This window comes from Ambystoma mexicanum, chromosome 1q, assembly GCF_040938575.1.
Source record: "Ambystoma mexicanum isolate Mex_15411 chromosome 1q, UKY_AmexF1_1, whole genome shotgun sequence".
NCBI lineage: Eukaryota > Metazoa > Chordata > Amphibia > Caudata > Ambystomatidae > Ambystoma > Ambystoma mexicanum.
Genome location: NC_090922.1, coordinates 639723270 through 639750934, shown reverse-complemented (window position 1 = coordinate 639750934; position 27665 = coordinate 639723270). Strand labels below are relative to the sequence as shown.

General features: G+C 51.6%; 1 protein-coding gene across 4 annotated transcripts in view; it reads left to right on the top strand.

The window, feature by feature from the left end:
* Positions 1 to 27665, top strand: part of CAMSAP2 (calmodulin regulated spectrin associated protein family member 2) — an 820267-nt gene that overhangs the window by 645522 nt on the left and 147080 nt on the right. For all 4 annotated transcript variants that reach the window (XM_069641228.1, XM_069641227.1, XM_069641226.1 and 1 more), the window contains one exon: positions 6676 to 6758. In XM_069641228.1, coding sequence (XP_069497329.1) covers positions 6676 to 6758 — 83 coding nt within the window. The remainder of the gene's footprint in view (positions 1 to 6675; positions 6759 to 27665) is intronic.

Below are 27665 nucleotides of genomic sequence, written 5' to 3'. Positions count from 1 at the left end.
CAATGCCACTCATGTACAACTGTCATGTGTGTATGTGTCCATTGTACAGTGCCCTGATGCCTGTGTTTTATTTCTCCCTGTCTGCAGCGTCAACTGATGATGAGGGCGGAGAAGGTGCTGTGGAGCACAGCGGCGGGGATCGCACCGCCAGCCGGAGACGCAAGGCCCGGCTCCCCTCCCAGGTTGTGATCTCGTCGGGGAGTGAGGAATCCGGTGCCGCGTCCCAGGCTGCAGCTGCCGGGGGGAGGTCCAAGAGGCAGAGGTTGGAGTTGGACTCCTCGGCAGCAGAAGGGGCAGCTGGGACCCCACAGGGCCCAACGGGGGAAGATGGCACGGAGTCATCCAGGTTGGTGGGGGGGTTTGGTGGAGGAGGAGGCCGTGCAAGCAACAGAGACGGGGTCTGGAGGTGGGGATTCCACTGGTGCTAGTGGTGCAGTGCAGGACCAGGAACAGGAGGCAGCACAGGCCGCCGCGGAGGTGCCTGTGTGTAATCCTGTCCCTGATCCTGTCACTGCATCATCTTGCACCAGCAGGGATGCCTACGTCCAGACCCGTTTTCAGGCAGGGGATGAGCTCATGACAACTGGCCTTCCTCTGCCTGCGGACGTGGCTATCCGGGTCCGGGTTGAGCCTGTCCTGACTGGTGTGGCTTTGCGTCAACGGGCCATGCGAGGTGACCTGCAGTCTTTTCATGAGGAGACTGCACATCATCTCGAATGGCTCGTTGACCGCGTCGGCCTACTGGGACAGGTCACCCAGGCCGGATTCCTCCGTTTGATGGGGCTTGCTCAGACCCCCTCCTCAACTGAACCCCCTATGCGCCAGTCGTCCTCTGTGCCATCTTCCCACCCATTAGTCACCTGGGTGCCCTGTGGAGCTGCCTCTGACGGTGCGGCCAGGCTGGTGGAGGAGGCATCCCTGCCACAGTCGGGAGTCGGACGTCCAGCAGGGGTGGCCACCTCGACTGCACCCCAGCCAGTGGAGGATGTGCAGGCAGCAGGAGGCAGTGCACGGGCAGAGGCACAGCAGCAGCAACGAGGTGGGAGCCATGATGGCTCGGGGCCTTCGTCATCGGAGGGGCAGGCATCGGCCGGAGGGCAGGAGGACCCAGGACGGGAAGTGTCTTCCGTGTGGCAGCGGTTGGGCCACGCCATAGATGCGGAGCGGCAGCGGGCGGAAGAGGCACGGCTCACGATGGTCAGGGCGGAGAACTCCATGCAGAGGGCCCTGAGGCGGGCCGAGTGCCTCGAGGCAATCCGCAGGGAGTTGGAGGTGAACATGTCGACGGCCCTGCGGACCCTCGGGGCCATGGAGGAGGACTGCCTCCGGGACATTGAGCAGGAGTTTGACGATGCCCTGGCCCGGAACATCCCGAAGTGAGCCGTCGGACTAGCCCGCTGCCCTTGTAAATAGTTCTGTAGTTAGTGTTAGGTTTCCTTTGGTCTTGCATTTTTTTGGACCTTTTGGACAATGTATATAGTTTTTTTTATTAGGTAGTGTTATTAGATAGGTTTCATTTCTTCTGTTGGGATCATGGACCCTGGATTGTTTATCTGTATATAGTTGACTGTTGGATTTTCATTTTTTTTTATGATTTACCCATGGAGCAATGGTTTTCGATTTTAATTTTCCATTGGATTTACTTTTGTGGACTGTGACTTTGGACATCTTTCCTTTGGATTATGATTTGTGGTTTTGCATTATTTCACGGACATGCTGGTTTTTCTTTTTTTAAATTCCCATTTTTGTTTGTTTATTTTTGATTCAATTTATGTTGCTTTTAATACATATTTTTTCTTCAACCTTCAATGTGTAGTATCATCTCATTGGTTTCATGCATATCATGATATGGGTTTTGACATTCACTGACACCCATTGCGTGTATGTGAGGGACATGTGTTCATTTCCAAACTTGCAATTGGGGTTCTATCATGTTATTGCCATTTCTAAGTGGGTGGATGCAATACTCGGGTGGGTGTTTGGCATTTGGAGGCTGACCATAAGGGCCAGGGATCTAGATTGTGATGACATGTTGGCTGGGGGACATGAGTGGGGGCCTGGGTGGAGGGTGCCCCTGACTGGTGAGGGGTGGGGGTGCAGGGAGGCATGAGTGGGGGCCTGGTGGAGGGTGCCCCTGGATGCTGGGGGGTGGGGGTGCTGGGAGACATGAGTTGGACATGAGTGGGGCCTGGCGGAGGGTGCCCCTGACTGGTGGGGGTGGGGGTGCAGGGAGACATGAGTGGGGGCCTGGTGGAGGGTGCCCCTGGATGCTGGGGGGTGGGGGTGCTGGGAGACATGAGTGGGGGCCTGGTGGAGGGTGCCCCTGGATGCAGGGGGGTGGGGGTGCTGGGAGACATGAGTGGGGGCCTGGTGGAGGGTCCCCCTGGATGCAGGGGGGTGGGGGTGCTGGGAGACATGAGTTGGACATGAGTGGGGGGGGCCTGACTGGTGGGGGGTGGGGGTGCAGGGAGACATGAGTGGGGGCCTGGTGGAGGGTGCCCCTGGATGGTGGGGGGTGGGGGTGCTGGGAGACATGAGTGGGGGCCTGGTGGAGGGTGCCCCTGGATGCAGGGGGGTGGGGGTGCAGGGAGACATGAGATGGACATGAGTGGGGGCCTGGTGGAGGGTGACCCTGGATGTAGGGGGGGTGGGGGTGCAGGGAGACATGAGTGGGGGCCTGTTGGAGGGTGCCCCTGGATGCAGGGGGTGGGGGAGCTGGGAGACATGAGTGGGGGCCTGGTGGAGGGTGCCCCTGACTGGTGGGGGGTGGGGGTGCTGGGAGACATGAGTGGGGGCCTGGTGGAGGGTGCCCCTGACTGGTGGGGGGTGGGGGTGCTGGGAGACATGTGGGGGCCTGGTGGAGGGTGCCCCTGGATGCTGGGGGATGGGGGTGCTGGGAGACATGAGTGGGGGCTTGGTGGAGGGTGCCCCACAGTGCTGGGGGGTGGAGGTGCAGGGGGAGATGAGTGGGGGCCTGGTGGAGGGTGCCCCTGACTGGTGGGGGGTGGGGGTGCTGGGAGACATGTGGGGGCCTGGTGGAGGGTGCCCCTGGATGCTGGGGGATGGGGGTGCTGGGAGACATGAGTGGGGGCTTGGTGGAGGGTGCCCCTGGATGCAGGGGGTGGGGGTGCAGGGAGACATGAGTGGGGGCCTGGTGGAGGGTGCCCCACAGTGCTGGGGGGTGGAGGTGCAGGGGGAGATGAGTGGGGGCCTGGTGGAGAGTGCCCCACAGTGCTGGGGGGTTGGGGTGCTGGGAGACATGAGTGGGGGCCTGGTAGAGGGTGCCCCTGGATGCTGGGGGGTGGGGGTGCAGGGGGACATGAGTGGGGGCCTGGTGGAGGGTGCCCCTGGATGCTGGGGGGTGGGGGTCCAGGGGGACATGAGTTGGACATGAGTGGGGGCCTGGTGGAGGGTGCCCCTGACTAGTGGGGGGTGGGGGTGCAGGGAGACATGAGTGGGGGCCTGGTGGAGGGTGCCCCACAGTGCTGGGGGGTGGGGGTGCTGGGAGACATGAGTGGGGGCCTGGTGGAGGGTGCACCAAAGTTCTGGGGGGTGGGGGTGCAGGGGGACATGCGTTGGTGGGCAGTAGTCCAAGGTGACATGTGGGTTGGCTGGGGGGCATGGTGGATGGACTGCCTGCGGGACATGTGCAGGGTAGTCCCCTGTGGTGTGGGCCGCCTGCAGGGGCCATGGAGGGTGTAGAGGGAAGACATGGGAGGACCCACACGGGCAATTCACGTGTAGTGCTCCCCATGCACCCCTGAAATACACGTGCCCTGATGGAATCGCATGTGATACTTCCCGCGCACCCCTGAAATGCACATACCCTGCTGATTTCGCGTGTGATACTTCCCGTGCACCACTGAAATACACGTACCCTGATGGAATCGCGTGTGATACTTCCCGCGCACCCCTGAAATGCACGTACCCTGCTGATTTTGCGTGTGATACTTCCCGCGCACCCCTGGAATACACGTACCCTGATGGAATTGCATGTGATACTTCCCGCGCACCCCTGAAATGCAAGTACCCTGCTGATTTTGCGTGTGATACTTCCCGCGCACCACTGAAATACACGTACCCTGATGAAATTGCGTGTGATACTTCCCGCGCACCCCTGAAATGCACGTACCCTGCTGATTTTTCGTGTGATACTTCCCGCGCACCACTGAAATACACGTACCCTGATGGAATCGCGTGTGATACTTCCTGTGCACCCCTGAAATACACGTACCCTGCTGATTTTGCGTGTGATACTTCCTGCACACTACTGAAATACACGTACCCTGATGGAATCGCGTGTGATACTTCCCGCGCACCCCTGAAATACACGTACCCTGCTGCTTTTGCGTGTGATACTTCCCGGGCACCCCTGGAATACATGTACCCTGATGGAATCGCGTGTGATACTTCCCGCGCACCCCTGAAATACACGTACCCTGCTGCTTTTGCGTGTGATACTTCCCGCGCACTACTGAAATACACGTACCCTGATGGAATCGCTTGTGATACTTCCCGTGCACCCCTGGAATACACGTGCCCTGATGGAATCGCGTGTGTTGCTTCCCGCGCACCCCTGATGTACACGTACCCAGGACAATCGCGTGTGAAACTTCCCGCGAACCACTGAAATACACGTTCCCCACTTGGCGTTTGCTGTTTGGCTGCCCTGTGAACTGGTCCAGGGTTAGTGCAGCCCTTTGCGATGATTTGGGAATTTTGAAGGCTTTTCCTTGCTCAAGGGCGTTCTTGGGGGTGTAACTCGCGCTGCTGCAGGGTCGCTGCGCCACTCTGCGCCACGGCTGGTTTTGAGGCTAAAATCCATGAACACGCTGTGCGATGAAAATGATTTTGGCGCCCGCGGCTGGCGCAGTGTATCGCACGGGGACACTGTGCGCCAGCCGCGTGCGCCACTTTTGTGCGAAATTCTATGAATTACCTGTCTTTTCTCCTGCTCATCTTCAAGTGAACATTCTGTGGAATTTGCGCAGACCCTATAGGGTGTCTGCAGCAAAAACCTAAAATTGGGATTTCACTAGGGGATGGCCATCATAAATATGTACTCATTTATAACAGTATACACTCAGCATCAGTGTGTTTCGAATTCAAACTATCACTTTTCCTTAACATTTTTACACCCCAACATTTTTGGCACCCTAACAATTTATTTCGAGCGTTGCTGCCATTGAAGCATAGACTTTTTAGTTCATGGCTTTTTCTGGAATAACACTTGAGTGTGGGTTTTGAATGCTTACTCAATAAGCTATCATTTATGAAACCATTCAAATAATTCTATTCATTAAAAAGCTGTAACATGACCATGCTTTATATGAGGAATACAATAATAAAATGTATACATGTACTGACCACTCACATAGAATATAAAAAACAAAAATACTTTTTTGTTTGGTTTTCTGTCTCTTCTTTTTTTTTTTAACACTGTATTCACAACAACTACTTTGATGCACAACAATTACAATCGAGACCTTGATAAAGCATGATATATTCGAAACACGCGCTGGTCAACTTAAATAGAATGTCTGCAACCTTCGCAATTTGCTGTACCTGTATCACTGTGTGGAATGACCCAGATAACGCACCATCGATGTACTTACTGGTTTGTGCTAGTATTTGGGATCAGTCACTCCCTCTTCATGACTACTGGCAATCCAGTTGAATCTCCAGCACTGTTGTGCCAGAATGAATTCCGATCGCCAAGCATGGAGTTTACAATCCGCCAGTTCAGAGCAATATGCTCAGCAGTTTTGCAAGAGTAAAAATCATTTGACTTCCTGGAGCATCCCAGCGAGTAAGAGATTTGAAAAATGTGATAACATATTTCCTTGCAAAAAGCTATAGGAAATGGGGATGCTGACTTTCAGAGCTGTAGCATTGCAACATCGGCCGCACTGAAGATCTGAGCCACTAGCTTATAAACGGTGATAGATGTGTTGACTTGCGAAGGAAGTGGCTAAAAAGAACATTTTATTGCATATATACCAGGAATGTTGCTGACGCCCTGTCTTTGCTATTGAGAAGTAATAATGTAAGCATCCTCTATGATATGTCTGAGTATCCGAAAGCTGCCTTGATAAGACACTAACTTTTTTGTAGCTAATTAATCTGTTTTAGAAGCTGGATGTTTAACTGTGAGAGGTTTTTATTTGGTTTTTATTCGAGCTGATGTGGAAAAGGTTTTCCTTTTGTGTTTTTTTTTTAGTCTATATGTGTTTAAGTGTTAGCAGGTCCATCCAAGCAGACATTATTGACTTACTAGGATTAATGTCACGATTGAAATAGCAAAGCTGTCTTGGAGATGTCGAGAACACATGGAGAGATCCCCCCACGCATGTTGCATGTGTTCCACCCACTGCCTCGGTTGTCTGTCTCACTGCCGGGTGGAGGACGTCTGAAACGCATGCCTGCCTTTCTTCAATGGCCAGAACACTTTGTCATTTTTCTCAACAATGGATCCTAAGTGCAGAGGGCCAGTTCTTAATATTATTTCACTAACAATAATGTGTTTATTCCCACTTGTTTGGTGGCGAGAGCGTGCCAGGGTCCACACGTGTAAAACAGTGCCAGGTGTGAATCGAGGTGACAGTCTGTTTGCTTCTGATGGCTGTGCCACATGTTGCTCCACTAAATGAAATAACTTCTCTATTTGTTTTGCAGTTTGGAGAGCAGTGCATTTTCCCCCTCTCACCCGGTGCTGCCAGTGAGATGCATACCGCACCCATCTCAGCCCCCTGCTCTAGGTACAAGTCATTATTATTAGTACTGTCATTTTGTACACCTGAGAAATGTGTATCTTTTAGGTTTGCTGTCACACGAGTCACCACACAATATTTCCTTTAATAAGAATGAACGAACAAAGACTTTTTAGAAAGTGTCCACGACATAATGAAGAGCGCCATTTTCTCCTTTGGATACTAAGCACCATATGTTGCGCAAACATGAAAGGTTTTTTATTTATCAAAGATTTTATTCCAATAAACAATTAATACATCTTGAAACAAATATTAATATAGAACTCATAAACATAGTGACATGAAATTTGATATTAGGTGTTACTTTGATGGAAATCAAGCCCATCATTTAATTAAGACTAGGCTATCGCGTTGTTTCACCTCCGTACTCTCCAGTGATATACATGCAGTTCTTATTCCTATTCTCGTCATAAATTAGTCGTTCCCCTCCTCTATACATTCATTCAAACAATAAGATCTCTTCCATAGTCACTGTGTATATAATTTCCCTGAACTACTCATCATAGAAAGGTGTTTTTTTCTGCAACAATAGTTGTTCAGCCATTTGCCTAAAATCAAAGCCAATGAGATAAATTGACCCACAACCTACTCCTGTTTATTTTTTAAATGAGATTAGCTCCAGAATACACATTTCTGGAATGTACACTTCCCATTTCTATAGTTCTGGGCTGCTCCAGATCCTATGCAGAACAGTACCGTACATTTTACGGAATCCTTTTTCACCTAATCAGAAATCTTCAATGTTTTTTTTCTTTGGATTTTTTAGTTAAATGGGTACATTTTAAAACACAGATGGAGGTGGGGTAAGGGGATAGGATAAGGGCGGGGGGTTTAGGGGAGGGGGTCACCTTCGCTTAAAAACAAACAAAATTGAAGATTTCACCTTGAGGTGAAGTTGATTAGGTGAAATCAAGGATGTCCTATGCAGAATGCTGGCGTGCTCGCACGCATCTATACGGCTGTAGGCAGCGGTCTGGGGAGAACCAGTGGGTCTGTGTAAACCATACACTGAAGGAGCCCTACTTTTTTTTTTCTTTTTTATTTTTTTTTTTTTTCTTTTTTTTTTTAACTAAAATGATACATGAAGCTCACCTGGGCATGGCAAAAACTCAAATAACCTTCAGTATGGCAACAATACTCCCTAACCCGAATACCATCCAGCCGTCCTTGTTCCTCTCGCAGCTGCAGCTAAAGAATACCTGCACCAAGCCCAACTTTAACATCGTACTCTCGACATACCCTAACCAGACCTCAAACCGTCATACCTGCCTCACCAACCAGCACTACATCTCTTTAGGCTCCAACCGCCCGAACATCCTAGCAAGAAATGATAGACTTGGGTACAGGGCTAAATTCCTTACTAAACCCCTAAATAAGCTCACAAGCAATGACTTACTCAATTCCCAACAGCAGTCTACCATGGAGACCTTGTGCGTACCCACTAACCAGCTAAGCCAACTCCAAACAGCTAGTTTACCTACTCTAAAAGCACAGACATTGACTAACCCCAACAAAGACAAGCATAGTACCACTGCTCCCCTTAAGGGGGCCCTGATCAACGCGAGATCCCTTCTGGCACACGCCTTGGACAATTCAGACCTAATCTCCACCAACAACCTGGACTTCATCGCAATAACGAAAACCTGGTTGCACCCCGCAGCCAGCCCACCACTTGCCCTTGCCCTCCCAGATTGCTATTCCATCATTAGAAAAGACAGAACCCATGCTAAAGGAGGCGGCACCACCTTCATATACGAAACTGAACTTAACCTTCGAGAAATTCCTAATGCAGCCTTCCCATCAGCAGAATTAGTGTCTGCAAAAATCAACACCTCAACCACTACATCTCTAACTCTCCACCTCATTTACAGACCTCCAGGCCCCATTTCTTCATTTAACGAAGACATCGCCACCTTACTAGCCACTAACTTAAAACCAACGTCCAAAGTCCTCATCCTGGGTGATTTTAACCTGGGGCTAAATGACAAAACTGACCCACATGCAACCACTCTGGCCCACTACTGGCGGTGGCTGCAGTTAGTCTCAGAAGGGAAGTGTGTTCATGTCTTCCCCCATCTGGATGATTGTATAATTTGGACAAACTAGAAATGGTGTCTCAAAACAGCCTGAGATGAGAAAAGTGGTACACACTGGCTGAACATTGCAGTTTTGAAGTTCAGATATATTGGAACCTCACAGAAATACAGCTTCACAGTTTTTTTTTTTTTTATTAACAGTTTTTATTAGAACCAAACAACCAACAACCAGCATTCAGTAAAGCTTATGACGTTTCATTTAAACACGTTTGACAACCTAAAAACACTACACTCCCAATCCCACCCCCCCCCCTATGAGCCTGCGTGTTCCTCACTTTCAGTGTCTGCTCCGTGCGGTTGGGCATCGCTGCCCTCAGATTCAGCTGGATCCGACACTGCTCCAAACAATTCAGCTATCAATAGTTTCCACGCCATGAGGGAACCCATTTCCTCATCCCCAGTATGACTACTAGCCTCTTGCCACACCACCGTTTCAGCCTCCGCCCATTTTTGTAGGTCCCTCCACCAGACTTCCACTCGTGGCCCGTGACACCCCTTCCATCCCATGGCAATCCTTCGTTTCGCAAGTACGTATGCCAAGTCTTTCAATTTCTCTACATGTCTAAGTTTCTTCGCTCTGGGATACCCTCCCAACAAGCAGGCCCAGGCCGAGTCTACCTGGAGCGTGATCCCCTTTGCCGCTAACCTCTGCGCCACTTCGCCCCAGTAGCTTCCAATTACCGGGCACGCCCAGAACATGTGTATCATGTCAGCGCTCTCATCGTCGCACTTAGGGCACGCCTGGCGCCCAACGTTTCGGAACTTCGATATTCTGAGCGGGGTCATGTATGCCCTGTGCGTAACATATAGCTGTATTTGTTTAAACCTGGCATTTCTCGACACCTTCTTATGATATCCCAAAGCCCTTTGCCACATCCCATCTTCAATCGGGGCTCCCATTTCTGTTTCCCATTCTAATCTCAAGTGCCCCAAGTCCTTCCCCACCTTGGTCATCATCATCTCATACAGCCTTGAGACCTCGTGCCCACCCTCCGATATATCATAAATTACCCCGGCCGTAGCATCTGGTTCCTCCGCTAACGACGTTTCAGGCCACATACTACGAATCTTCTGCACTAGTACATGATAGGTGACATATTGGCCCACGTGTAGTCCCGTCTCCCCCCCGAGTCCTTCAAAGGTCGTGATAGTCCCGTCTCGCCACATGTCTCCTAGCGTAACCAGTCCCACTGATTCCCAGTAGGTCCTAATAATCACTCTCAGCTGCCTGTCCCCCTCCACCAGTGCGACCAACGGTATCTGCAGAACACACGGGAAAGGGTCCCCCATCATCCGACAGGCTCGCCGCCACATGTTCCTCCCCAGCAACAGCATTCTAGGGCGCTCCTTCAATTCCGAGCTAGCCACCCAGATAATTTCCCGCAAATAAAAAGGAGTACAGTTCCTCCCAAATAATTTGTGCTCAGGGGTCACGTCATCTGAGAGCCACTTAGCCACGTATTGCAGTTGGGCCGCAACATAGTAAACCTCAAAATTAGGCAGTTTAATGCCGCCTTTCTCGTAGAAGTTCTGCAACTTCCATAACGCAACTCTATTCCGGGTGCCGTGCCACAAAAAGTCCCTGCACATACCATTCAGCTTAACAAAAAACTTCTTAGGTATCATGTATGGGATATTGTTAAAATAATGCAACAGCCTAGGTAAAACCACCATCTTAAGCATAGCACCTCGGCCCATCATCGCCAGAGGCAACCTCTCCCAGAACCTCATGCATTTCCCGATTTTCCCAATGGCTATTTCCGTGTTGCGCCTATGTTCCTCCTCTACCGTGTGATACACATCTATTCCCAAGTAGCGAAAAGAGCTCACCGCCCACGGGACCTGCAACACCGGCAACCCTTCTGCCTGAATTCCCACATAGCTACCCAGCGGGAACATACTAGATTTCTGGGGGTTCACCGCTATACCGGACAGCCTGGCATACCTCTCCATTACCTCCAGAACATATTGAAGATTTTCCTCCGGGTATTTCAGATATAGTAACATATCATCTGCATACAAGGATATAAGATGTCGTTCCCCTCCCACCTCTATACCGATTGGGTCATATTGTTGCCTAAGATAGATTGCTAAGGGCTCCAGGGCTAAAATATAAAGCATCGGGGACCAGGGACACCCCTGTCTAGTGCCCCTGCCCAGCTGCCACCTTTCGGACACCACCGAACCCGTTCGAACTCTAGCCAGCGGTTCATTGTATAGTATCTTAGCCCATCTGATATAGCCTGGCCCCACTCCATATCCTGCTAGGGCCGCCAGCAACCATGGCCACTTAACTGAGTCGAACGCCTTAACTGCGTCCAGTGCCACAATCGCCATTTCGCCCTCGTTATTGCACCCCCATTCGACCACTCGATGGAGCCGTCTGTGATTGTGGGTGATGTTCCTGCTCAGGACATAGCCCGTCTGGTCTGGGTGAATTAGCTTGCCAATTACTTTTCGCATTCTGTTGGCCAGGACGGCCGTCAGTATCTTACTGTCCTGGTTCAACATCGACAAGGGCCTGTAGGAGCCACAATCTTGTCCCGATTTATTGGGCTTGGGGAGCGGTATTATAATCGCCTCCCTAAGTGATTCTGGCAGCCGTCCCACCTCCAACGCCTCGTTGAGCATTTCCAGCATGGGGGGGAGCACCTCCTCCCCATACACCTTATAGAATTCGCTAGGGAACCCGTCTGCGCCTGGGGCCTTGCTAGTGGGTAACTGCCTAACGACCCCCTTAAGTTCCTCCAAAGTAATCGGTGCATCCAGCTCTTCTCTCTCTTCGTCGCTAACTTGGGGCAGGCCAATATCTTCCAGTACCTCATTTATCTCCTCATTGCTACCCCCCTCTGCGTCCTCATACAGCACCTTGTAATATTCAGCAAATGCCCTATTAACACCTTCTTGGGTGTCCACCGTGACGCCCTCTGCGTTGGTCACAGTCCGAATCAAAGATCTAGGGGTCTCGCTCTTGTACAACCACGCTAGGAGCCGGCCCGTTTTATCTCCCCCTGCATGCTGCCTCTCTACATACTTTTTGTAATTAAGGTTACAAAGCCTATCCCAGTATTCCGCGCACTGCCGCTGCAATCTGAGCACTACTTCTGTATCAGCCACGCCCCCTCCCAACTCTCTCTCCAGCTCTATTTCGGCTTTATGCAGGTCAGCTAGAACTCCACCCATCAGTCCCTTCGACTTCGCAATGGCAGCCCCCCGCATCACAACCTTGAAAGCCTCCCATAAAGTACCCGCAGACTTTACGCTCCCAGTATTCACCTCGAAATAGGCAACAATCTCCTCTCTCATGTCCTCTCTGAAAACTGGGTCCTTAAGCGCCTCCGCTCGGAGGCGCCATGTCGGTATTCGCGCCCTGGGGGGGCAATACTGCCACCCCAGGACCAAAGGCGAGTGATCCGATAGGACTCTCGCTTTATAATCTATATGGGTGCTCTCAGTGGCTACGTCGGGAGTGGCAAAGATGTAATCAAGCCTCGTGTGCAGCTGATGCGGGGCCGAGTAGTGCGAGTATTGCCTCTCGCCGGGGTGTCTCGTTCTCCAAACGTCTACCAGGCCAAAGTCATCCAGCAGCGCCTGCAATACTTTAACCGCCGGGTTGGGCCTGTCCGTCCTATCATCCGACCTATCTACCCTAGGGTCCAATACACAATTAAAATCCCCCCCCAGATCATCGCACCGCCCATACACTCACTCAATTTGGTACACAGCGTCCTAAAGTATGCCGCCGTATTTTGGTTAGGGGCATATGTATTAACAATGCACACCTCTTTGTTCTCTATCAGCCCCCTCAACATAACCAACCTCCCGTCCTCGTCCACCTTTTCTTCCATAAGCTTAAATGGAACATGCGGAGCCACCCATACCAAAACCCCCCTTGCATAGGCAGAGTACGATGCCCCCACCACAGTTCCTCTCCATTTCCTCCCAACGAGCTCCACTTTCTCCCGCGTCAGGTGCGTCTCCTGTAGCAGGGCGACGTCTATCTTATGTAGCTTCAAATATAGCATGACCTTATTTCGCTTCAAATAACTGTTGAGCCCTCTCACATTCCAAGTTAATATCTTAAGGTCCCCCATGATTCATCGGTAATTTCCCCTTCCCCCTTCTAGTCAGCCCCTCCTCCCACACCAAACAGACTCCTGGTTTTAATTCTTCCCAAAGGCTCATATTTAAACTTGAACGCCCAAAACTCCCCATCCCCTCCCTTAACCCAAAAATACCAAACCACTGCACACAACCTCCCTCCTCCTCCCACCCCACCTCACCCCAAAAAGTGCCCAGCTCCATCCCTGGATCTCAGGCTCCCCCGCGTTTGGACCTCCCCTGGAACCCCAGGTCAAGACCCCAGCGGGGTGTCACCACACTATTGGTGACCTAACTAATCTCTAAATGGGGGTGTGCAGAGTAGCTCTGCCAGGCTCTTAATAAAGCAGCAATCACAGTGCTCAGTCTCATCATCTACTGCCTCAATTTCTGCCGGCCTGCCGGGCCACATCACTGACTATAATCTAGTCCCATAGTTCCATGCTGCCCTCAGTGCAGGCGCGCCCGCTGCCGGTTACTTATCTGCGCCATCTCCTCCTTTCGCCTGGACGTCCGATTCCTGCGGGCTTCCTACCATATCAAGCCATCCCATGGCATCATCCGGGGAATCAAAAAATAAAGTTCTGTTTTTATAAAAGACTTTCAATTTCGCCGGGTAAAGCAACATATATTTATGGCCCGCCTCCCGCAATCTCCTCTTGACCGCTCCAAAATTCATCCGACTTCGCTGCACCATCAGGGTATAGTCCGGGTAAGCCGTTATGTTCGCCGCTCCTCTCTGGATTGTCCCTCCCTTGCGGAAGTGTTCCAGTATCCTTTCCCTGTCTCGATAGTTTAGGATCTTGGCAATCACTGGCCTAGGCGGGTTACCTGGCGGCGGCTTCCTCATCAGAACTCTGTGTGCCCTCTCGACCGCGAACCCTTGAGACAACACCCCTCCAGGTATTTCCTGCAGCAACATGGATTCGATGAACTCTGTGGGGTTGTGCCCTTCTGCACCCTCAGGTATACCCACAATGCGAATGTTATTTCTCTGGGCGCGTCCTTCTGCTTCCTCCGCCCTGCTCTCCAAATTACCCACCCGCTGCACCAGGGCGTGTAGTTCCGACTTGTGCGATGCACAATCCGCTGTGTTTGGGCCCACCTCTTTCTCTAGGTTATCCGTACGTTCCGCCAGGGCCCGGACGTCCTGCCGCAGAAGGTTCACCTCTTCCTGCACCTCTCCTACCTTGCGGTCCAATGCTGTCTTCAGTTCAGTCACAGCCAGTTCCAGCTTCGTCTCCCAGGCCAACTTAAGGTCCGCGATCGCCGCCAGGACCTCCTGGTTCGCACTCGTGCCCGCGATGCCACACACGGGGGGCATGTCTTTACCCCTGGCCCCCTCAGGACCCGGCGGGGTCCTGGCATATTCATCCAGCGTAGGCTGCTTCGCCTTTGTTCTTGGAGGCTTATTTGACATGGCGCTGCCACTAAAAGACATAGGCAGCCTTGCCACTTGTGGACCACAGTTCCAACAGGTGTAACTCGCTACAGTTTCCCGTGTTTTAGGGGGGGCACCTTAGAGAAATTCCGGGCTCCGCTCCCAATCACAGCAGAGGGTTATGCGCTCCCGCTTGATCGCAAGAGCTCCCTCTGCCGTTCCTTTATGCTTCCCCGAGGGTGTCCCTTAGCCCGTGTTTATGCCCCTGATGGGTAACTGTCCCGCTTGTGTGCCCCCGTGTCGAGCGTCAGGCCACACGCATGGGCCCCGCCACCACCATTCCGTCCAGGGGTCCGCCCCATACACGGTGCACCCTATAGTTGACTCATAGCCCTATGGCTATGTGGGTGGGCTGCTCATTCAATAGGCACTTCGTGGTGCCCCCAGGGTCCACCCCAGCGGATAGCCCATGTGTGTGCCAAGAGGTATTGCGGCACAGGGCAAAATGGTGTCAATTGGCTGCTTCCACCTTGCTTGTGCGGGCGTTCAGTGCCCAATTGCCATCCCGCTGTAGTCTTATCAATGTGTTTTTTTTTTTTTTTTTTTTTTTTTTTTTTGATTAATGTCACAGGAGACCGGGGCGCAGTACTCTGCGGCTTCTCACCCAGTTTGTTCCCCCTGAAGTGTCACGGGAGACCGGGGCGCCTCTTTAAGGATTCTTGCACTCCGCTCTCTCAGAAGTGTCCCAGGAGAATAGCGAGCGGGCGCCTCGGTCTCGGCTCCAGCCCTTGGCAGTCCTCTCAGGGCCGCCTCTCCTCCTCGCACTCCAGTAGCCGCGGGCCTCTCCTCCTCGCTCTCCAGTAGCCGCGGGGGTTCCTGCCGTCGGGCCGCGGGGATCGCTTTGTTCTCCCGGCTCCCGCGCGGTCCTAGCGCCCGCAGCCTCTCCGTGTCTCTCTGCTCGCGGGGGTGTTCCTCGCTGTCCCAGGCAACGGGCAGCTCCCAGCACACTCCGGCGACAGTCCAGGGCTCCCTCACAGCTCCACAGGCACTTCAGTCCGTCTCACGGACACGCCGCCGACGCTTCGGCGGTGACTTCTTCTCCGCCACGGCGGGCCGCCATCTTGTGTTCCTCGTCCCCCGTGTCCACCATACTCCGCGCGCCTCCGGCAGCTTCCTCCTGGTGTCACGCCCGCTCACCACGAGCACCGAGTGATCCCAGCATGTTCACGGGCATATACCTATGTTTCTGTGTCCGCCAGTCCAGTGCAACTGCACTTTATTCCAGGATCATTGTAGGATCGCCACGAGCCCGACAAGAAGCACGTCCGCTCACATGGCTTCGTAGCCACGCCCCCCCTGAAGGAGCCCTACTTGATGTGACAGCATGCCATTCATCTTCCAACAACTCCACTCCCAAATCCCGATCCCACTTTTCTTTAGTTTCAAAAATATTATCAAAACAAGAGAGGGCGCTAGAGGGCCATCCAAGATGGCCGCTTAAGTCTCAGCTCCCGTGTAGCCCCACATCAATCCTGCCTGATCCTGCGGTTCCTGGTTCTGCTGTGCCCCGGAACCCCTGTTCCTGAAGCACTAGCCTCCTTAACAATACTCTCACGAAATCTGGAGGAAAATCGGCGCTCCCTGCCCGAAAATCAGCCCAAGCGGCCCGACCGCCGAACTACGCAGGGCCGGCCCACTCGACTCCACGCTCCCAGGGCCGGCCAGTCTAACTTCATCGAGCACCTCCCGCGCTGTCTACGGAGAGTGTGCCCAGAGAGAGGGAGAAGATCAGCAGCGGGCCGAAGCGGGCCAAAGAATGCCCCCCCCGGCCGGTGACGAACCATCGGGTGAGCCTGACCTTCCTCTCTCCCCCACGTGCAGCGGAGACAACAGTCGGTGGACTGGACTGCCTCATCGTCCGCCCCCATCGGCTCCGGCAGCCGGCTTCCCAGCCGTGGACCGTGGAGCGTAGCCTCACCCCCCCCGCCGAAGAAGGCGGTGAAGAACAAGAGGGAGCAGCAGCGACACGAGGAGTCGGCGTGTGGCTGCACCCCCCCAGCAGCCCCTACATCTGAGCCCGGCCTCCTCCACCGAGCCCATCCGGCGATCGTTGCCCGATCAAGAGAAGCATTGGAAGTGTGTGCCCAGTGCAAATCGAACACAGTTGGCGGCGTCCCAGGGCTGCCGGGCGGTAAGGAGGGGTGGAGAAACTGCGACTCTCCCCAGGAGCTACCCCGAGGGGTGGGGACCTGCTCCCCCAGCTAAACTTTCACAACAGTCCCCGCCAGTCAAGGATTGTCGCTCAGAGCCCTTGAGGTACCCTGTTCTACTACACAGGGGTAAGGGCATTAGACTATCCCCCCCTCCTCCTCCTGCACTAGATTTACCCAACGGTAGACATCCCGGTCATCTATCAAAGGCACCCCATGACTGTCGGCCCCCCATTCTAAGAAGCCCATGGGCGGGCATCCCTCGTCACACATCAGTCCTGCAACAAAGCTATTCGTGGAATCTACGCCACCGGAGGAGGGCTCTATATACGATGAGAACCGACCCCCCCCACCCCTCTCCTGTATTGCCGCTAATTCTTCTTTTACGCCCAAAGGAAGTCCCCAAGAGAGGTGAAAGGACACAGCAAGACCTCCCGCATCCCAAATTTAAGCTGCTTCGATCCCGCAGCCGTGATGGGGAAATACGATAAATCACAGAGGAAGCTGAACTTTGAAAGTGGCACGACCCCTAGGGCTCTACCCCCCCCAAGAAGACCAAGCTTCTTCGTCTGTTTGCCCCCAACAGGAAGCAATCGAGGAGAACCCCTTTGAAATAAAAGAAATCCTTCTGGACCTGAAAGCTGGCATCGGCAGTTTGAGTAACAAAATGGACGGCCTAGCGTCCAAGGTCGATCTCCTACAACATCGCATGGACTCCAATGCCGAACGCATGAACGAGATGGAGCAAAGGGTGTCGGATCTCAATGATAGCTCGGCAACCCTAACCAACAGAGTCTCTCAGCTGGAAACACAGATGAAACTAACCACTGCCAAGTTCGAGGACCTAGAGGGTCGATCGAGGCGGAACAACCTGCGGATAGTCGGAGTGAGAGAACAGCAAACGCAGGAGAAAATGGAAGACTTTGTGGAATCTCTATGCACCAATCTATTTGGCCGGGAGGCCTTGTCCCAACTATTTATTATTGAGAGAGCCCACAGGATTCCCGCGACGAGACCAGCACCAGGCGCTCCTCCCAGGCCAATAATTGCGGGGGTGTTGAATTACAGGGATCGCGACGCCCTGCTCTGCCTCGCCAGGGAAAAGGGCGAGTTATGCTACGACGGGGACACAATCCACCTCTATCCCGACTTTTCCCCAGCAGTACAGCTACAAAGGAAAACATTTGCTAGTGTCAAACAGAGACTCCGTAACAACCAACTGCTGTATTCAATGCTCTATCCAGCACGCTTGAGAATCCAGCACGGGGGGAGGGTCCAGTTCTTCCAAACCCCGGCCGAAGCAAATCTGTTCCTCGATCACCTAGGTCTCCCAGATCAGAACCAGCCTCGCCCTAGACCTCAAAGAGAGAGGAACCCCAGGAATCCTCCTTAAAAGGCACTTCAAAGCTACGCACAAAATGCGGCACAGCAGCGCAGAGTAAACCAGTTCATTTACAGCAGTACGAGTCGGGGCAAGGCCACTTGGGAGGCCCCAGGTGCCCCCAGCACAGCTACTGTTCAGTTACTGTTTGCCTACGTTGAGTCGGTACATTCGGGGTGTGATTTAACGCCTCGGCATGGTGACTCCATGGGCCTTTTTGGTTTTGGGTTGGGTAATGCAGAAACTCCCGGCGGGCCAGTTTGAGGTTGCCCCTCGATGTTAAGGGGAAAGTTAAGCGCCACCGGATCGCGTCTGTCCGGCTCCTCGCCGGCTCCCTGCCCGCTGCCGAACCAGTCGCCGCACTGAGGCCCACAGCCCGGAAGCAGGGACCCCAACGAAAGCTCAAATACCGCCAGACCTCCGCAACCCATGAAACCAGAAACACTGCTCGATATAAAATCTAAGTCGCCCCATTCAATGTTCTAACATGGAATATAAGAGGCGGCAACATTCCGGCTAAATCCAGAAAAATTCTGCAATACCTAAGGCGCCACGAAGTGGACGTAGCATTGATTCAAGAGACTCATTTTGCTCAAGGGAAGGACCACCAGTGGGCCAAAAGCTGGGGCTGCCACAGATACTTTTCATCTTACTCCACATACTCGAGAGGGGTCGCTATCCTTATACACAGGCGGCTCAGCTTCCGGCTACTACACACGGCAAAAGACGACGAAGGCAGAGCACTATTGGTGAGCGGCATTATCGCAGGTCAGAAAGTGACATTTGTTAATTCGTATGCACCGAATATAGATGGCCCCGACAACTTTGGCTGGGTGCTAACACAGCTCTCGTCGCTCAACCCGGCAACAATCGTCTGGGGCGGAGACATGAACACGGCATTAGATCCTGTAAGGGACAGATCGACGACCACTCAACATCCACCCTCCAAGGCCAGTCTCCAGATAAAAGAAATTTGTAGAGCATTTGACTTACAAGACTCGTGGAGAGTCTCCAATGGGGAACAGCGCAAATACACCTTTCACTTGACAGTCCACAATACAAGCTCCAGGATTGACTACTTCTTCACCTCAACAAACACCCCCCTACCATGCGGCCGGTGCTCCATCCACCCGAGAACACTCTCAGACCACTCACCAATCCTTCTTAAGCTCAAACCTGCCAACCCCGCTCCACCGCTACAGCGTTGGCGCTTTAAGCAGGGATCACTAAGGGACGAGGTCTTTGCTTCCGAGCTAAGAAAGGAGATCAACGTGTTCCTGGAGGCCAAGCTGGGGTCGGTCCCCTCAGCAGGCACAATCTGGGAATCCTTAAAATGCTTCATCAGAGGAGTCTGCCTCGCCAAAGAAAATGGCATTCTCAAACTTATTAGAAGCGAGCTTACAACCAGCGAAAAACAATTGAAGCAACTCGAGATCCAGAATCCGAACAAAACCAACCCGCAGACAGCAGCCACCATAAAAACGGAACTACAGAAATTCAACGCAACAGCGGAACGTGAGGTTAGGTTTCTATACCGCACCAGCCAAGTCCGTCAATATGGTGAGGGCCAGAAACCAGGAGCTCTACTGGCAAATCTAATCAGAGCCGACAACAAGCAGTCCCAAATAGAAAAGATCAGAACCAGGCAAGGAGAGGAAGTCCACACGGATGAAAAGATAGCAGAAGAATTTAGGCTCTTTTATCAAGATCTTTACAGCGCCAGGCTCCCGAAAGACTCGAACCTCCCGCTGAACTACTTAGAAGACACCGAACTCTATTGGGTCGAGCACCAACTACCAACATTCAGTTCTGAATGAACTGATTTCACAGTAAGAGATCCGAGCAGCTATAAAAACCCTACCATCCTCCAAGGCACCAGGCCCTGACAATCTATCAGGTGAATTCTATAAAGCCTTTGCAGAAACCCTGGCCCCCCCTGTTGGCAGCTGTATATGAGGAAGCATTGGAGCGTGGGTCCCTGCCTCACCCCTCCCGCGAAGCCAATGTCATTCTACTACACAAATCAGGAAAACCTCTGGAAGAATGCGCCTCGTACCGCCCGATCTCACTGCTTAATCTAGACAATAAAATCCTTGCCAAAAACGTAGCGAATAGATTGATGCCCCTGATGCCTGCCCTGGTGCTAGCTGACCAAGCGGTCTTTATACCAGGCCGCAATACGACCTTCGGCATCCGAAGAATGTTTGGAATCATCGAGGCTCTTGACCCAGCAGACCAAGCAATTGCAGTCCTGTTAGACACAGAAAAGGCGTTCGATTCGGTGGAGTGGCCGTTTATGTTCCTGGTCCTCACCAGGATGGGGTTGGGGGCTTGCTTCATCAAGCTCGTCTCCCTCCTATACACCAATCCACAAGCTAATATCGTAGTGGGCTTGGCAAAATCATCCTTAATAAACCTACAGCATGGCACAAGACAAGGTTGTCCTCTTTCGGCACTAATATACGCTCTGGTAATGGAGCCACTAGCCTCCAATCTGCGGGAACTCTGTCAACAGAGGGGTCTCATAATAGGCCCACACAAGCTCATAGTATCCCTGTACGCCGATGACGTGGCCCTATATATACGTGACCCAGAGGTTAATCTGAACCCAGTCATGCGGGAAGTCATCAAATTTGGCACGGCCTCCGGATTGAAAATTAATCATTCAAAATCAGTCGTCTTCCCACTGACCCGAGACACAAAACTGTTTGCCGACGACTTCGGACTCACGTGGAGAACCGCCGGGGTTCGATATCTGGGGATCCAACTGTCACTGGACCATCAAGCAGTGTTCCGGGATAACTATGAAGAGGTGCTCAAATCCCTGCACGACAAGGTCTCTCGCTGGAAGACACTCCCACTGACACTCTGGGGCAGAACCTCATTAGTCAAAATGGTAGTATTGCCAAAACTGCTGTACCTCTTCAACAATATACCGCTGTTACTTCCACATACCTTCTTGAAAAGGTTCAAAAGCTTGGTTCTTGAGTTACTCTAGGCTGGCAAACCAGCTAGAGTGGCGTATACGATACTGACACTCCCCGTGTCCAGCGGCGGCCTGGCCCTCCCTGATCTTGAAAAATATTTTTGGGCAACCCAGGCACAATACCTCAGCCACTGGTATGCAACGCAAACAATCCGTCCTCATGTACAGGTGGAACGAGCCCTGGCGACTCCCAACTTCCTGACTGCAGTGGTCTTCGCCCAGCTCCCCGTTCCCATTCGCACGATGAACGTGATGCTCACAACTTACAAGGTCTGGAGGACCGTGGCGAAGAAGTTGGGGGTGCACACAAGGTACTCTCCCCTCTTGCCAGTCAAATTTATCCCTGGGATCCCTCTGACATCAGAAAAAAGTGTTTCACCAGTGGGTTGATAAACTGCATATAAGATCCCTAGGGGACCTATTCACAGAAGAAGGTTTCATGACACCAGACCAAGCCAAACAGAAAGGGGGCAACACTGCGCTAGATGTGTTCCTCTACTTCCGAACTCGCTACACCCTGCAGACCCACCTGCCAGACCTCCCGCGTCAACCACCTACGTGGCAACTGTTGCACGATGTCATTCAAGCGCAAGGAGACGGCAGGTTGGTGTCGCAAATATACAAAACTCTGACCACTGGAACACCCCCCGTCAACACTGGGGCGAAAATCAGATGGGAAAAAGCGCTAAACACAAATATACCAGAAGCAGATAGGAGCTACATATTGGATCAGACTCAGAAAATTGCACTTAATTCCCGGCTCAAACTTATTCATTTCAATTTCCTTCACCAAACATACTACACACCGGAAAAAGCTACCAAACACCATCCCGACATCCAGACAGAGTGCAAGAGATGTGGAACCATAGCCGCGAGCTTTATACACATGACAGGGAGTTATGTTGTTGCAAATCAGTATGCCCATGATATACCTTTTATCCCTAACTGGTGTCCATGCTATACCCGCCTATAATCTCTCCCTGTTCTTTCCTATTGGAAATTTAAGACTCCTGGACAATAAATGTAAAGTCCAGATGTCACTCCAAATTCCTTGAACTCCTCTAACATATCCAGGTTGTTCAAGAGAGGCCCTCCATGTATAATAATATACTTCTGCATTTAGAGGTGTCACTTGATTCACCCGGGTTTAGGGAATTTCCCTTATCCGTGAACATCACCCTTAAATGTATCTCTAATGACTAAATTGCCAACACCAATAATAGTAGTAAGAGGGAGCACCCCTGCCTTGCTTTTCTTTGGAGTGCTCATTCTGGTGAGTATATGCTTCCTGTCTTTACTCTGGCCGTGGGCACTGTAGACCGCATTATCATCCATTTGTTGCTCAAGTTTAGACCAGTGTTGTTGTTGAACTAACGTACTATTAACAGCCTGGACAGGTTCATTGTAGTCTTTCTCTTAGGAATTAAAATACTTGGTCCATGTGTACTAATAAGAATGCCACCCTCTGTTTTCCTTTTGGAAGGGTGGCACATAGCAGTTCAACATCCATATATAGCTAGGGAAGTTGCCTCTAGGAGGGTGGGTGTGTCTGATATTTGGCGTATTTGGGAAGTACTGTCACAGTAGCCTCCCACAAAGTGCCAGGTAAGCCGCCGGTCTCCAGTGCGCATGTAGACTAATTCAACCACCTAGTAGTGATTCCTGGTTAGGATTCATAGGAGCACACCAAAAACAAGAGGACAACACATATTAGCTGCTCCAATAGAGTACATTGAAGCAATCATGAGGTAGTGTGAGCCAAGTTATAAAAACCGGTAAATAAATAAATAATGCTCCCTCAAACACTTCTAGTAATATAGTGACATGGTCATCAGAGTGTGCTGCATGGTAGGTATACCATCATTGATGGAAAGCCTATTTAATATTTTGATTGGATGATATTTTCTTGCGTTTCTGTTGGTAGGTGTTTTCTCATCTCTCAGAAGAGTTAACTGTGCCCCCTCAGGACATTTAGCTATTTGTTCTGAATGTACTGGAAAGACATGTATGTTTCTGGTAGTTGCAATACCATTTTCCTACCTGACTATATGTAGTGGATCTGTCCTCCCCCACCTAATAGACAGTGCCCTCTTAATACTGTTCTCTTTTTTTAGTAACTACTCTAAAGTCCTCCCCTGCCTTCTCCTCTCTGTCCTTTCAGAAGAGAAATTTCTGCCAGTCCTCGACTTCTGTTTGGTATTCTTTTCTGTTACTCTTACATGTTCAAGCTCATCCTTTTCATGTTCAAGCTCATCCTTTTCCATAGTCGTAATATTGATAGCTTTACTTTTGCTTTTTTTAGTGTTCAACCTCATTTTTACATTGTTCAATCGGGCCCAAAATACCTTTCCACCCTGCTGATCTCATTGCTATGAATTTGCCTCCCAAGTACACCTTGAAAGCCTGCCAAACTACACCACCCTCAGATTAAATGAAATTTGCCACCTTGAGTTAATTCTTTTCCAATGTGACCCAGTGATCTTAGGTGCATTAACAAATTTAGAGTAATCGGTCAACTATCACATCAGCCCAATCATGCATTAATGTTGCAGGTTTTCACCATCAAAACCCTTTTAATTGTTTTAGAAGAAATTCAGTGCATTATTATATCGGAAATATCATTTTTAATGATGCACAGCTTTACTCAAAAGCTAAAGAAAAAACGAATAATCTAGTCTGTTATGACGTTTATGGCTCTATTGGTCTTTAGCCCCAAGGGCAATGGTATATCATTATTGCTCCTTTTAATCTGCATATTCTTGTGTTCCCTTTCAGTCCTGCTTCTCCATCCTTGGGGATCTCCTAAACTTAGCCTTCCTCTCTGCTTCTCATCATTCTGTCCAGGCCCATACCTCCCCTGGCATCTACAGAAAAAAAATCAGGAGCACTCACTGTCCATCACTTTTAATGTAAAGAAACCTCAGTGCATATTTTAATGACACACCTTGCATATGCAACATTAGCCATGATACTGTATTACTACAACATTTCTGGCTTCTCTCAGGGTGACTGCTCAGTTACTATAATTAATAACTTTGGCCATTATTTCTCTAAGTCATTCGTAAGGTTTTTATTTGCAAGTGCCTGATGGAAGCATCAGAGTAACTTCTCAGACTTCACTACATTCTTAACAAAGTTGTTTGTAAAATCTTGAGTTTCCTCCTTCAACGTCTTCCCGGACTCACACTATCTGCTGGTTCTTCAGCCGCAAACCAAACTCTTGCTCACTCCTGCAAACAGTAAGTCTTATTTTGTATCTCGGTTTCAAGTGAAGCCACTCTAGCTTCATCTTTCGGTAACCGTACGTTGATGTTGTTGACTCACACCGTCGCCTTCTGGATAACTAGCCTGATGTGCGACACCTTATATGCCACAAAGCGTACCCTCTCTTCCTTCCTGTGAACAATCCAACACGCCTTCTGTAAAGCACACCTGGGCCCTCAGTGCATTCCCCCAACACAAGGACCCTGAGGATCAGAGAAAGCTGGGATGCCAGGCCCATTATTCTATGTCCACTTTGTCTGCAGGGGGTCTTTTTCAGGGTACTGCCATTTCCACTGGGATGTGCATCCAATGAACATCAGGTTTGTGCTTAGGGCCACCAACCGTCCTCTTCCACTCATCCCGTGCCGCACTCATGAACCAGTGGCAGCCAAAAAAACAGCTTTTGTACCATAGGAAATTAGCACTGCATGCCTCCACCGAGTGTCACTGTTCCAAAACAAATAATCAGTACCCTCGCCTTACTAGGCCAGTCCACCGGAGACTGCTATAATGTCCCGGATCACCTGCTGTGATTCATTGGCAGTGCAGGCCAGGTGCAATCTGTCCCTGCGTAGCTTCAAAGGATTACATCCACCATCCTGGGTAGAGCCAGGAGCTGAAGCTTAGCAGGCTTGCTTCAGGGCACCCTCTGGGGAGTGATCCCTCTCGGATCAACTTTAAATTAACTAATGAGGAAGATCGGGATCAAATTCCAGGTGCTCCCATGAGCAGTAAGTGAAGGTTTGCAGAGGGTGAATGCTGGATTAAATGCAGTACAGAGCGAGCTCTGAGCCTGACATCTGACTCTCTCCCCTATGCAGCTGGCCTTGCCCTCCTGCAAACACTAACATAAGCATGAGAGTTCAAAAGTAAAAAAAATATACATGCTGATAACGAACAAGAATTCTTTTAAAAAAAGTTCTACGCTTAACATTTTGAAAACCCGAAGTATAAAAAATATATAATGACCTGTTTGAATGCAGATCTTTTTCGACACAGAAGAACTCGGGAGTGCCAGGGTCACGACCTTGTCACTGCAGCAGGCATGAGTTGGAAACCAAGAGCTAAATTAATCTGATGCTTCTGAAAACCATTAACAAAAGGGAATTTTAAAAGGTGGAATGTCAAACACCTGATTCCTTTTCAAAGATGGCATAAGTTCACGTGGAACTAACCAATAAAATCTTCCCTGGAAGGAAAACAAATCTATACCGAAGAGCGAGATGTCGCAAAGGAGGGCAGCCCCTTTAAAAGCTGGCTTCAAAATATCAGTCTGGATCAACGACATCCAGACATCTGCGCAGGAGGATCAGTGCTGAAACCAAATGCTAAACTTAGAGAGCACTTGGATTTGAGAGGTGCTGAAACCCTGACTATGAGGGATGGTGAAACCTGGATTGCATTTGAGCCGGGAAGGTGTGAAGATGCTGAACCTGAGGGGTGATGCTGAGAATGCAAGAAACACTAAGAGATGACAAAAGCCTGAGCTTGAGAGGTTTAGAAACTTGAAGCTAAGAGGTGTTGAAACATTTGGAAAACGTAAACTTTGAGAGCTTTTAAGAAGTTGGAATTACATCAACCCAGAATAGGTAGTAAGAAACAGACATATATGGAAAATAAGAAACAAAGCAACTCGTGTTGGAAATTATGAGCTGCAGCAGCCTTAAGTAAAATACCAGGGTACGGTGAAAGACCTAGAGTCTTGAATAAAGTGTGAAGTGACTGCCATAAGTATCAGCAGAACCCCATATCTGTACTTTTTTCCCACCTGACTATAGATAAGTAACCAGGATCGTGGCACGACAGCTGGAAGAAAAGGCACATGAACCGAGATGAACGGGCAGCACTATAGGGCATGTCCAAGGCAAAGTGAGCAGAAGGTCAGTAGAGAATCCAGACTTGTGAATGTCGGCCGATGTCAGAAAAGGAAACAATAAGTAGCAGCGATGATGAGAGAAGAATTCATGCCAGATCACAGTAGTGTGGACCACACGAAGAGCAGGGAAGAGGTAGCAGGTGAGATGCCATAGCTGAGGCAGAGTGGAGTCACAGAATTCCAGACGAGAGGATGCACACAGGAGAGGAGACTGGAAGACAAGTAGGGCCTGTTCAGAACCACAAAGGGAGCAAGGGTTTGCTGGCAGATGCAAGAAGCAGTTGGGAGATACCAGGGAAAATGTCTTGTGAAGAAGAATCATAGATGAGTTCTGCATGCTGGAAATTAAAGTTGGATTTCCTAGAATGCATTAAGAATGTGAAGTTCGGGAGGCCACCAGGGGGCGCACAGGCAATGGCTGCCTGAGTGTACTGCTCCTGCCGAAGCCTCGCATTCAAAGGGGATTGTGCCCCCCCCACCCCCGAGGCCCCTCCGGCAGGCCCAATTCAGTGGATTGGCTTGGTGCCCCCCACCCCGGGCACCCAGCGAGCGAAAGAGCGGCGTTCAGGAACACTGGGGATCCGGAGATCGAGACCCGGGGCTCCCGGGTGGGAAACGAAGCGAGGCCTGGGCGGCCGCGGAGCAGGGGTACAAGCGGAGCCCTCCCGAGTTCACACGGACACACTGCCCGGTCCGCCCCTCCCCCGCGACTAGCCCCCTTCTGTGGCTGTGGGAGCGGGCCGGCCGGGGACCGGGCCCCTGGCAAAACGAACAAACGGCCGCGGAGCAGGAGACGGGCTCCCTCCACCTTTCTCCCCTCCTCCCGGGCCGGAGAACGGCACACCGGGGTCCCTGAGCAGCAGGAGGCGGGAATACGCCCAACACCTGGGGGGCCGAGACAGAGACACCGGGGCCCAGCGCCCCCCCCCCGGGATTGCTCGGACAGAGCGGAAGAAGCGGGGCAGGCCCGGGAGCGGAGGCCCCCCCCCCAGGAATCCTCAACACAGGCTGCCGCGGCCCACTAAAGAGCGAAGTAGCTGGGACACAGGAGGCCCAGGAGCCGCTCCCCACGGGTGAGCAAGCAGTGGCGAGGGGAGGCTTCCTCGTATTCAACTTAGGTGGGTGGGGGTCCCTGGAGCACGCTGGCTAATGCCAGGAGATACCAGTTGAACACTCCAGCCCCGCCCCGGGTCACAGAGACAGCGCCACCAGACTCGGGAGCTACACGGTTGCAAGGCCCCCGCCTGTTGTTGGTGGGGCGTGTGCCCGCCAGGTGGTGGCCCCCCCACACCCCACTTGGGGATCAAAGTGCAGACGAGTGCCTAGGTTGGGTGCAAGAGCCACGGCGCCCTTCCCCCCTGCTCAGCGGGCAAGGCCCTACGGGCCCATCCGTTCACGTCACCCCCCCACGGGGAGGCCAGAAGAGGCCCCTGACTGCCGCGACGGGTTTGGATAGGGTGTGAGGCCCCTGCCTAGTGACGGTGGGGCGTGTGCCCGCCCCCCCAAAATATAACAACCCCCGTGGGGCAGCCAAGGAACATTTCTTTCAAGTGAGGGGTGACCGTGCCTCGGTTTCCCCCCCTTGCACGCGCCCCCTCTG